This window comes from Capricornis sumatraensis, chromosome 10, assembly GCF_032405125.1.
Source record: "Capricornis sumatraensis isolate serow.1 chromosome 10, serow.2, whole genome shotgun sequence".
NCBI lineage: Eukaryota > Metazoa > Chordata > Mammalia > Artiodactyla > Bovidae > Capricornis > Capricornis sumatraensis.
The window spans coordinates 99,618,936-99,627,931 of NC_091078.1; the positions used below are offsets into that span (position 1 = coordinate 99,618,936).

The window sequence follows — 8,996 nt, forward strand, 5'->3', positions numbered from 1 at the left end:
TGGATGTTCTTAGAAAAATTATCCTCTCTCTACTGTTTTCTTCAACTATAAAATAGGCTTAATAAAAGCGCTCTCCTAGGTTAGTATGACTATTGAGTGAGGTAATTCATGAGCTGTTGTCAGGACATAGGAAGGGGGTTGTGGGTCAGTGCCCAGCACACAGTAGGAATGCACACACTGCTCATTTTCTTTGTTTTTATGAATACTTCCACCTTCTCTCAGCAAAGCCAAAATCCAAAGAATGTGCCTGGAGGTTGTGCGAGGACACATGAGTGGTTTAATGTTTTCATTTGAAGCAAGTATGTTTATGTGTGTGAGAGGGAAGCTCACATTCCTGGGGCCGACTCTGAGCAGAGTTTGAACCGGTCTTCTTTGCTGTGCAACTAGCAGTTATGCAGGAAAACCTGTGGTTTAGGGAGGTTGGGAGAGACTGATAGGTGAGTTGGCAACCCGGAAAGATAGTACTGACACCTTGATTAACCTCTTCTCCAAGGCAAAGAACTGGAAACAGCTGAACTTGCGAAAGCTTTTACCCAGCATGTTGCATGACCGGCACTTACAGCAATATTTCAAATTGTCCCTTTGTTGGACATCCTCAAAATTTTTGCACACCAGGGCAGCACATGGTAAAGAGGGAAATGTGTGATGATGAAAGAGGGCTCTACCATCAATTCTAATAAAGAGTAGTATAGAAGCTGAAGATCTAGAAACCAGTACCTTATTATTGTTTATGCACCTTGGAAATTTTTAATTTTGTAGCCAGTGCCATAAGGAATAGTAAGGTGAGTGAGGCATTTAACTGGGGTACAAAATTTAAGGAAGTGCCTAAAAAACTCAGTAATCATGATACAAAATATTTGAACACAGTGTTTTAAAAAATAAAAATTAATGCAAACAACAACAACAGGTCAAAACTTAAAGCAAGATCCCAGGGCAGATGTACCCTAGCTTGAAGTCCAAGAGTCTCAGTGTCTTAAGATCCTAAGCGCTTTCGCAGCCGATTAAAAATGGTCAATGATTCTCTTGCTTATGCTGCCCTCTGCTGCTGAAATCAGGCAGCGCCACAGAGGCAGTTCTCTACCAGGACCCTCTCTCATACGCAAAGGCCTGGTGCCCTCTTGCGGGCATCCACCCAGTGCAGGAACTTTGAAAACCTGCGGCCTCCTACATCCTGCTAGATAGACTCAGCCAGACCGACATCTGCATCTCATTTTCGCTTCTCACTTGCTAGGTCATCTTGAAAAAAAAATCACATCGCTGTTCTGAGCTTCAGTTTCTGCATCTATCATGAATGTCTTCCATCATTACATCTTCCTAAACTGTTGAATTACATGAGATGGTTTCCATGACAATGTCAGGCAGGCTGTGTGGCACAAAGTAGACACACAGAGTTCACTGTGAGCCACCTCCCCCAGCATAGCCCACTCCCCATGATCAAATCAAAATATCATTAATTTACCTCTGAAGGCAGGACACACTCAAAGACAACCAGGGAGAAAAGATATGGCAGACATAGCTGATCTGGGAAGACTTCCCCTAAGCGGGTTACTAGAGCTGGGCCTCCACGGTCGGATGGGCCAGAGGGGTTCATGGGGCCACTTGTCTGATGTTTTATCTCAGGGAACGTCCAGTACCACGAGACAAGCATCACGGTGGTGGTGGAAAGGCCAAGGCCCTGGTCATCCTGGCTCTGTGACCAATGGAAGTCACTCAGCTTCCCTGAGCCTCAACTTCCGTTTCTACAAAACGGAGATAATAACATGCCTGTCCCTGGTGGATAAGATTAAATAAGATGACTTATTTAAAGTTCCTGCGATTCAGTGGGCTCAGTAAGTGGTAGCTGGTATTTCTAGGATGGAACTTTCTTTGAGGAGCAGGAAGGGGGGACACACCAGTCAGGCAGTGTTGGCCACTCTCATTTTTGACTCCTGTTCGGCAAGAGGGGGGATGCAAATGTTCCCTGTGGGCAGACCGTGCTCTCACCCTAACAGGACTCAGCGTGTCAGTGCACCCCGGAAATGAATCCCCAACAGAAAAGGGTGGGATGGGGGTGTCCCTTCTGCCCTGCAGTTGTGGAGGGGATGCTGAAGTGGAGTCTTATGATAAGAAGCCTGGAAATTGGAATAAGGGCTGTAACTTAGATAAGAATAGAGCATCGGTGTTCATTTCCAGACCTTGAGGAAACCTCCATGCTTCCATGAGAAAATGCCCTTGCTTTCAGGAAGCACACTTAAGTATTTAGGGGTAAAGGGGCAATCACGCCTGCAATTTATGGTCAAACGGTTCAGGAGAAAATAAAAGGATAAGCAAATGGGGGAAATATTAGTGTTTGTGGAATCTGGATGAAGGGTATTCGGGAATTCTTGCAAATCTCTCTGTAAGAGGGAAATCAAATGAAATATAAAGTTGTTTAATTTTAAAAAGGCAGCAGCAGTCAAGGGTTGACACCTCCCCTCTGTTCTCTTCCTCCCTCCCCTTCGCTGTGCACCCAGCTCACCATCCTTCACCGCCTCTCTGCTCACCTCCTAAGAGCCTTCTCCCAGGGACCCCAGAAGGGCACCTGGACTCTCCCCGCCCATGGGAACCGGCACAGACTGCAGCCACTCTCCATCACGGTGCACCCACTTTATTTGCGAAAGGAGGCGCCCAGCGCGCGGGGGACGGGGAGGTCCCCGCACCCCTCCTCCGGGGCTCAGGATCCCGCGCCCGGCCCGGCCCTCCCGGCCCGCTAGACGATGGCGAACTGGCAGACGTAGGGCAGCTTGTCCCGGCAGCGCTTGTCGAACCACTTGCCGTTGGCCGCGCCGGACAGGGTGGCGCAGTTCTCGACCTTGCCGCCGTCGGGCTGCGCGGTGATCTCCGTCTCCCAGTTCTTGTAGGCGATGTGGCCGCCGGTCATGTCCACCCAGGCGCCCTCGGACGCCATGTCGTTGAAGCCCAGCCAGACCTCGGCCTCGCTGCCCACGCTCTGGCGCAGGTACTCGTACAGGGCGTCGTTCTCGGAGCCCGTCTGCGGGGTGCCCAGGGTGCCCCCGCGCGAGATGCAGTCCTCGCTCGCCTCGTGGAAGGTCTTCGCCTGGACGAAGGCCAGGAAGCACTTCATGTGCACCTTGGTACCCTTCAGACAGACTGGGGGGGAGAAGTGGCCGTCACCCCAGCTTCCCCAGCCGAGAGCCCACTGCCAGGGGCCGGCTCACCCCCTCCACCAGCCCTGTCCGCAGCGGAGGGGCTCCAGACCCAGCCCCGAGGGCCCTGCTGTGATGGGCACTGAATCCCAGACCGCCGGTTCACAGGGGGTGGAGCCCCTGCTGCTGGGCATGGGCTCAGACCCCTCCGCTGAAGACAGACGGCCCCTCCCTCAAGGTCACACCCCTCCCCTGGGTGCCCCATCCAGCTCCCAGGGGGGGAGTGGTCATCTCTCCCCCAGGCAGGATAATTCTGCCTTTTAGCAGAATTAAAAGGCCCTCTCGGGGCCTTTTAGCTTGGAGGGTGCACAGGGGGGTGCAGAAGCTGGCCTTGGGTGTCCCTCTGCCGAGTCTGCTTCCCACCGCCCCCTTTCACAGCTGGGACCCCAGACTCTCCCTGATGAATGAACCCCATCTCAGAACGGGCTTCCCAAGGAGCCCCGCCAGAGCCACCAGCTCTGATCTTCCTCGAGCCCCACTCTCCCTGAGATTGGGGCCAGGGGACATGCTGACCCAGAGTCCAGACCACACTCCAGGTGCCCAGGAGCCCAAATCCCTGCCCCAGGGGACCAGACAGGCTCCCAGCGTCTGCCAGCAGCCTCTTCTGAGTCAGTGCTCCTGAGGGCTGGTTGGAGTGGCGACTGGGAGCTCAGTGCTGAGACTGGCCAGGCCCCGGACAGAAGAGATGGCCCAAGCAGGGGGCCAGGAGCTCGCTGTCTTGGGCTCAGAACTCTGAGGAGTCCGAGAGTTCCAAATTTGATTCTGGCCTCAAAGGTTGTAATGAGGGTATATATTTGGTCTAGTTAGGGATATAGGCTCTTTCGGCTTAGCAGTTTATTCTTTAGCTGGGTTTATAACATAAATATTTAGACAGTTGGAGTGTATGTCTCCATTTGTCCTCTTGCTGCTGATCCTCAAAATTTTAGGGGTGGGTCTGCACTCCACCACCACCCCCTCCCCTCACTCACCCGCTCACTCTGTTACTCTCACTTAACACACTTCTCTGTGCCCCCGTGAGCACCGGACACTCCTGGAACTCTCAGCTCCAGGTCCGGAGCATCACCGAGGTGTCTTCACTCACAGACACTCTCCCAAGCCGGTCAGCCCTGGCACGCGCTCTCGTGCAGTGCCTCCTAGCCGGGCTTCATTGCCCTTCCCAGCCTGGCCCCACACTGTCTTTCCTTCCTTCTGGGGTCACTGTGAAATGCCACCTAGACCCCCTTGGGGTGAAGGCCTGACCACCCCAGCTGCTGGGAGCACTCAGCCTCCCTTTGGGGATTGCCTCAGTGGAAGATAGCCCCTCGCCCACAGCGTGCCCCTCCCCGGAGCAGCCCCCACCCAGGGACCAGCCCATGAGCCCCCTTGTCCTGACTCAGGACAGCTCTGAAGGGCCCTCCAGAGGTCAGGGCTCCCTCTGCCGTCTCTGGGGCCTTCCCTGAGACGCAAGGCCCTCTGCCCACTCCTGAGTCCTGTCTCTGCCCTTCTGATCCTGGGTGCTGATCAGGTACTGGTCCTGGGAGGTGCTCCCTCATGAGCCTCCTGCAGGCCCAGCTCCGCCTCAGGGCGGTGTCCTGGGAGCCCCGCCCACAACGCTGACGTAGTCCTCAGGGCGTGTCAGTCAGCAGTGCCTTCCCATTGTAACGGACAGTTTCTCACTCTGGCCTGCTTATGACCCGGTGGATTGATGCTGGCCCTGCCTAGCCCTGCTCCTGCTGTGCCCTCGGCTTGGAATCCCTCTTTATGTTCCTACATCTGCTTTAAGGGTGCCAGGGAATACACTGACTCCATGAATATACTGAGGCCCCAGAGCAGGGCCCCACTGGGTCACCTGTCTCTCCTTGTGAGTGGCAGAGGCTTGCTAGTTGGGGACCTCACATGCGTTTGTTGATTGGGGGAGAGGAAGGGCAGATGGCGGGAGGGAAGGATTTCTCCCCTAACCCCTCATTCTCTCAACTCTTTGGCTAGGTCAGCAGAGCTCAGGAATGCTTTGTGTGGGGTTCTTGGCAAGGTGATTTGCAGCTTGTCGTAAAGGAGAGGGTGATGAGAGGGAGAAGGCTCCCAAGGAGACCGGGAGCCCATGAATCTTCTGGGAATCAGCAGACATGGAGGGGGTGTTTGGATCTCCGTCTGCCGTGGACTTGGCACAGGGAGGTCCCCATGACATCGTCCACCTCAGAGGGCAAGTGGCATCTGGGTTGCATGGTCTTTGCATGAGTGCAGAGCTGAGTCATGAGACCTGAGAGCTTGCCCTGCCAGTCCAGCCCCAGCCCGTCCACTTTACAGATGAGGAAACTGAGGCCCCGAATGGCATTGTGCTTCTCTTAAACATTCCCCCGTGTGTTAAGTATTACCGATCGCCTGTATTCTGTGTCCTCCAGGGCAAGTTCACGGAGTAGGTGAGTGTAAGGTGTGTGAAAATTGGAGACAATATGAAAGGAACTCAGTGGAGAGAAAGAGAGTGGGTTGTCCAGGCAGGTTGGCCAGGAAGTGCCAGGGCATGTGGCTGTGAGCTGAGTGTGTCCCCAGGCTCCACAGCTGGGTGTTTTGTCCATCCTGGCTTAGCTGGTTCGTGCAGGGTCAGGAAGACCAAAGCCCACCTTTCCTCACACCCAGCATGCACCAGGAAGGCTGCCTCCATTTCCACCCTAACCTGCACTTGCCAGCCAGGGGCGTATGGGCAAGACCAGGGCCTCTCTGTGTCTCAGCTCCCGTCTTCAGAATAGGGATGATAAATCCTGCCCCAGTGTAGTGAGGATGACTGAGAGTGGCTACACAGCAGGTACACAGGTGTTGAGGCGCATGCCCTGTGGGACTGCAGGGCCGGCTGAGTGCAGGGTCTCGGGGGGCTCGTTAGGATGGCCTCTGCCCCACCAGCCCTCCAGGGCTCATGCTTCCAGTGGGCGGTAATGGATTCTTGGGGGCAAGTTCGTTGTCCTTTTGGGACATTCCTGCTTCCACACATCAGGACATCTTCCTGAGGCCTTGAATCTGGTGCCCTGGACTAGGGGAGCCAGCCAGTTCCCTGGTGCTGGGCCAGAGGCTAGAGGCGCATCCCTGACTGCGGGCCCGAGCCCCTGTGTCCAGCGCACCCCTGCCTGGAGAGACCACCACGTTCACTCACCCGTCTGCAAGGCCTGCTGCTCCTTCAGCAGGGCCACCTCCTGGGCCAGGCTGTCCAGCTGAGTCTTGAGCTCCTCCAGCATCTTCGGACTCACGGCATCTAGGATGAAGTCAGAAGGAAGTGGGGACAATCCCGTGATGAAGGCAGTAGGGATGAGGCAGGGCAGGGACTGGAGGGGTGGACCACCGTCAGCCACAAGGGGACAGGGGATGACCCCTCGACCTTGATGTCGTGGCAGACTCTGTCTCTCTCTGTTCCTGCCAGTGGTCATCCAAGGGATTGCTCGTGATTTCCCTTCTGCTGGGGACCCTTCTGCACTTGCTCTTGCTAACATGAGACCTGTGCTGTGTTGTGTAGGAGGCATCAGATGGGATGGTGACGGGCAGGGGTGGGGAGGGGGTGCAGGCAGAGCCTTCAGTGACCACCCGCGACCCCGACCACCCTCCCAGCTCCAGAGGAGAACAGAGAACAGGAAGCAGGGCCAGGGGCCCCGGAGACCTCCCAGGTGTACTTTCCCGGAGGAACAACACACAGACCAGCAGGGCGGGCAGAACAGGGAGAGCCAGTCAGGCACTCCGCTCTTCTCTGTCCACTGCTCTGCGGGCCTCCAGCACCCTGGGCCTCCACGGGCTCTGCACGGAGACCACATGGAGCTGGGGTGCAAGTGTGACAGCTGCAGAGGGCCAGGGCATTGTCTGGTGTGACCTTCTTGTCCATGTGATGAGATCTGTGATTTACACGTTCGAATAAATACATACAGCATCTTTGGTAAACTTGAGAAATTAGCAACTCTTTTCCACATTTAAAAATTCTGTTATTTGCCTTTGGAACTGTATCCTTTACAAAGAACATCCTTGCTGGCAATTTTAGGTAACATTTGTGGACATACCGTGCATGCCACGAGTCCTCTTTTTTTTAACGAACATTTTGTAGAAGGTAACAGAGCCATATAATTTTTAAAGACCCAAACAGTTCAAAATGTTCAAGTCTCTTTCCCAGTCAATCTGCTCTCAGCTCTCTAGTTTCTCTTCCCAGAGACAATCACTGTTGCTAACTCTCGTGAATCCTTCCAGAAAAGTTCTATGCATATACAAGTAAATATGTATTTTTTTCTTTGAAGTAAATATAATATTTTTATATAAATCCCTTTTTCAAAACAAATGTTACATAAGTATCCATTCTGTTTTGAATTTTTTGTTGTTTACTTTATGAACTGAACCTTGGGGATTATTCCTGTCGGCACCGGGACCCGCCCATTCTGTGTCGCAGGCCTGTGGGGCTCCGTGGTCCTAAAGTGCCCTTGTGTACATCGTCCATGGACCGTGGGCAGCTGTCCATTTACAGTGGAGGCTCCGGGAGGGGCCTGAGGGCAGCTATGTCCCCCGGCCTTGCCTCCTCTGGGCCCTTGGCCCCAGGCCAGCCGTTTGCTTGCCTGCATCAGCACTCTCGTCTCCTGGGGGGTGACAGCCCCCTGCATTGCCATGACACTTCACTAGTGTTGTCTCAACACAGCCCGGGGTGACTTCACTGCAGGCAGGGCTCCAAGGGCAGGCCTTGCTGAGGCCAGGGCCACCCAAGGACACCCCGGGCCCAGAGGCCGTGGAGGGAGAGCAAAGCTGCCTCCACTGTCCTGGATCAGCCTTGAACAGTTTCATTTCCTGAAGGCTGTGATGCACCATAGACCTACAGACTGTCCGTTTTTCCTTCCCCTGTGCATTACATTATACCCTGTGTTCCAGAAGCCTTACATGTTTTTCTATCGTTAAATCCTCCCAACCAACCTTTTGAGCCAAGGCCCCCATCTTTGTTTCACAGTTGAGAAGCCTGAGGTTCAGAGACGACAAGGTGGAGCCTTGTCAGCCCTCCCGAGAAGAGTCGGACATCTCCAGGCTGCCGAGCCAAAGGTGTGGTTTCTCTTAAAATCTTGGGGAGGTGGGGGAGGAGTGTGTGGGTCCATTAAGGTGATCTGGAAGGTTCTTTCTGATTCTAAGAGCCCGTGACTCCAACAGTCTGACAGCTGCCCCTGCGGCTGGAGAATTCACCCAGGTCCCAGTTGGTGGGGGTTGGGGGGGAACTTCACTGTTCGCTGGGCTCAGGGAGAAGGGAAGGGAAGGAGAAAACGGAGGGTAAGGGCCAGTCAAGGAGAGAGCGACCAGCTCCCCCACCCACCTCCTTACCTTTCTTGGCATTTGCAGCCTTCTTGACCTTGGCGGCGGGGGCCTCGGCGGCGACCTGGGTCAGGAGAGAGAAGAGGCAGAGGAGCACACAGGGCCCCCAGAGCTCCATGCTGCTGCTGCTGCTGCTGCCTGCGGTGGGCCTGGGTCAGAGAGCACTGGCCGCTGGGGCCCGAGCTGCGTGTCTTAAGGCAGCGGCCACAAGGACCTATGTCCAGGAAACCCTCCCAAAGTCGGCTGCAGGAGTGCCAAAAAAAAAAAAATCCTTCAAAAAGAGGAAGGCCTGGGAGCCACAGAACCTGGCTGCTGCTCAGGGAACACCCACCCAGCATCCTGGCCCCGCCCTCTGAAACAGTCATTGTTTTCTAGGATTCTGAAAAATACATGCTTGTCCTCAGAGCTCACATCTGCTGGGCAGTTCTCGGGCAGGCGCTGGGTCACGCTTTTCCCTGGCCTCACAGAGGCCTCACACCAGCAATGTGAGGCGGGTGCTGGCATTTCTCCATTTTACAGTTG

General features: G+C 54.7%; 1 protein-coding gene across 1 annotated transcript; it reads right to left on the reverse strand.

The window, feature by feature from the left end:
- Positions 1 to 2,597: 2,597 nt before the first annotated feature.
- CLEC3B (C-type lectin domain family 3 member B) lies at positions 2,598 to 8,726 on the reverse strand. Its single transcript, XM_068982675.1, has 3 exons — positions 8,484 to 8,726; positions 6,307 to 6,405; positions 2,598 to 3,129 (listed from the first exon to the last, which is right to left on the reverse strand). Exons 1-3 carry the CDS (start codon positions 8,590 to 8,592, stop codon positions 2,729 to 2,731), a joined length of 609 nt encoding a protein of 202 aa, XP_068838776.1. The 5' UTR covers positions 8,593 to 8,726; the 3' UTR covers positions 2,598 to 2,728.
- Between the last annotated feature and the right edge of the window lie 270 nt (positions 8,727 to 8,996).

Excerpts from the sequence above, each read along its gene's own strand:
- CLEC3B (XM_068982675.1), bottom strand. The coding sequence starts at position 8,592 with ATGGAGCTCTGGGGGCCCTGTGTGCTCCTCTGCCTCTTCTCTCTCCTG. Across the intron at positions 6,406-8,483 it reads GGCTGCAAATGCCAAGAAAG|ATGCCGTGAGTCCGAAGATG; the intron begins GTAAGGAGGTGG and ends ACTTCATCCTAG. Across the intron at positions 3,130-6,306 it reads GCAGCAGGCCTTGCAGACGG|TCTGTCTGAAGGGTACCAAG; the intron begins GTGAGTGAACGT and ends TCTCCCCCCCAG.